Here is a 2,500-nt window from a genome sequence, read left to right on the forward strand (position 1 = left end):
CGCATAATTTAACTTCAAAGGGGGGGGTGGGGGGAGACAGACAATTAATGTAATGCCTCGTACATTTTCCATATACACGTATCTAATAATTCCCAATGTGAATAATAATAATAATAAAAACGCACCTCATTCTGCTCCTCGGTCTCCAGGATGGCCTGGAGGAAGGCGCGGCGCTCGTGGCTCGAGGACTTCTGGTCGAACATGCCCGCCTGGATGACCTTCTGGTCCACGTTGAGTTTGTATTTGGCCGCCGCCAAGATCTTCTCCTCCACGCTGTTGACGGTGCAGAGGCGGAGCACCCGCACCTCGTTCTGCTGACCGATGCGGTGAGCCCGGTCCTGAGCCTGCAGGTCCTGGAGTCGGCAGAAGAAGAAAGGAGGGATTGTAGAAGAGGATACATACGACGGACCGTCTCTACAAGGTTGTGACAATACAATCTCCTGGTGGACGTACCTGGTGAGGGTTCCAGTCGCTGTCAAAGATGACGACGGTGTCCGCGGCCTGCAGGTTGAGGCCGAGGCCGCCGGCTCTGGTGCTGAGCAGGAAGATGAAGTACTGGGAGCCGACCTCGTTGAACTTCTTCAGCAGCATCGCTCGGTCGTCGGCCTTGGTGGTTCCTGAGGAAACACGAAGCGCGGCCATTTTTTTTATGAAAACATTTCGTGGAGTTCTTCTCGGACTTGATCATGTGACAGAAGTTGCAGTGACCAGGCGGAAACCAGTGAAGCTGATGCAGCAGTGTCTTAAAGCTGCATTCTCTCTACTGCCCACCAGGGGGCGACTTCTCTGGTTGTATAGAAGTCTATGCTTCATGTCTTAAAGCTGCATTCTCTCTACTGCCCACCAGGGGGCGACTTCTCTGGTTGTATAGAAGTCTATGCTTCATGTCTTAAAGCTGCATTCTCTCTCCTGACCACCAGGGGTGCGACTCCTCTGGTTGTATAGAAGTCTATGCTTCATGTCTTAAAGCTGCAATCTCTCTACTGCCCACCAGGGGGCGATTCCTCTGGTTGTATAGAAGTCTATGCTTCATGTCTTAAAGCTGCATTCTCTCTACTGACCACCAGGGGGCGACTCCTCTGGTTGTATAGAAGTCTATGCTTCATGTCTTAAAGCTGCATTCTCTCTACTGACCACCAGGGGGCGACTCCTCTGGTCAAACTTAGGGCCGGGCTTACTGTGACTGACAGGTTGCTACCGGAGACGAATACACGCGTCTCCACGTCACTCCACCGCATTCCAAATATGGTAACTTCTGATCACCGACAAGCCAAACACTTCCTGTCCCTGTTGCCACGCCCCCCCCCCCCCCCCCCCCCCCCCCCCCCCAGCAGCGCCGCAGCACGAGGCGTCAAACAACCCGAGACCGTTCTACAGACGTGTGAAACCACAGGGATGCACGCGATGGGGATTAACTCAGGCACACACGGGACGTGAAAACGATTTCACTGGGACTTTCAAATTATGCAAATGTGTGGTGTTTTCACAGTGCACAGCTGCACGGCGCTGACACGAGGCCGTTATTAGTCGTGTTGTGTGAGTCGATGGATGGGGTGCTAATTGTGGGAGAGAGTCGAGTGAAACATAATTCAATTAGTATCGAACCCCTAGCCCAGCTTATCAGAGATGATAATAAAATAAAAGGAACTGTAGATAAAGAGGATCATAAAATATCCCTGTATGCTGATGATGTATTATTATATCTGACGCAACCTGCAATACCACATCTAAAAGGAACTCATCTCACAGTATGGATACTACTCTGGATATAAAAGGTAAATGTGGAAAAAACAGAGGCTATGGATATCAATGGAAACATCTCAAGAAATGTAAAACTCCAAAGTGGATTTAAATGGCCAAATGACGGTATAAAGTACCTTGGTATATACATCCCCTCATCGCTACAGAAGTTATATGAGGCCAATTATAGTAGAATGATTGGGTGCATTGACGGTGACCTGGAACGATGGTCTACGCTCCCTTTGTCCCTGCTTGGTCGTGTTGAAAGTATTCGCATGAATGTCCGGCCCAGACTTCTCTACTTATTTCAGATGCTACCTATTAGAAATTCTTTCTTAGAAGTTTTGATAACCTGGATAAAATCATTTCTAAATTTATCTGGCTAAAAAAAAAAGCGTCCTAGAATTAGACTTAAAAGAAGTGGCAGAGTGGACTAAGATTACTCTTAAAATCTGGAACAAAATACAGACAGCTTTTGGGCTTCCAAAATGTATTTCATTACTAACGAGCATCGGATCTATGAAGACCTTCACACCCAACAATCTGGATACGGGCTTTAGAAAGTGGTCAGACGTGGGACTGGCTCACCTGCACCAGTTATTTAATGAGGATAACCTCAAGACATTCGAGCAGCTGAAAAAAGATTTTGATCTTTCCAAAAAACGATTTCTACAGGTTCCTACAATTAAGAACTTTTCTAACAACACACAGAGTGGGGAAAGCTTGTGAAACGTACACCCCTAGAAAGGTTTTTTTAAAT

At 47.5% G+C, this 2,500-nt stretch overlaps 1 protein-coding gene across 1 annotated transcript in view; it reads right to left on the reverse strand.

Annotated features, from left to right (window-relative positions):
* Positions 1 to 2,500, reverse strand: part of smarca2 (SWI/SNF related, matrix associated, actin dependent regulator of chromatin, subfamily a, member 2) — a 30,935-nt gene that overhangs the window by 8,084 nt on the left and 20,351 nt on the right. Inside the window, 2 exon segments of the mRNA XM_034540993.1 lie at positions 126 to 353; positions 454 to 617. Coding sequence (XP_034396884.1) covers positions 126 to 353; positions 454 to 617 — 392 coding nt within the window.

The sequence above is a fragment of the Cyclopterus lumpus genome, chromosome 9, assembly GCF_009769545.1.
Source record: "Cyclopterus lumpus isolate fCycLum1 chromosome 9, fCycLum1.pri, whole genome shotgun sequence".
Taxonomy (NCBI): Eukaryota; Metazoa; Chordata; class Actinopteri; order Perciformes; family Cyclopteridae; genus Cyclopterus; species Cyclopterus lumpus.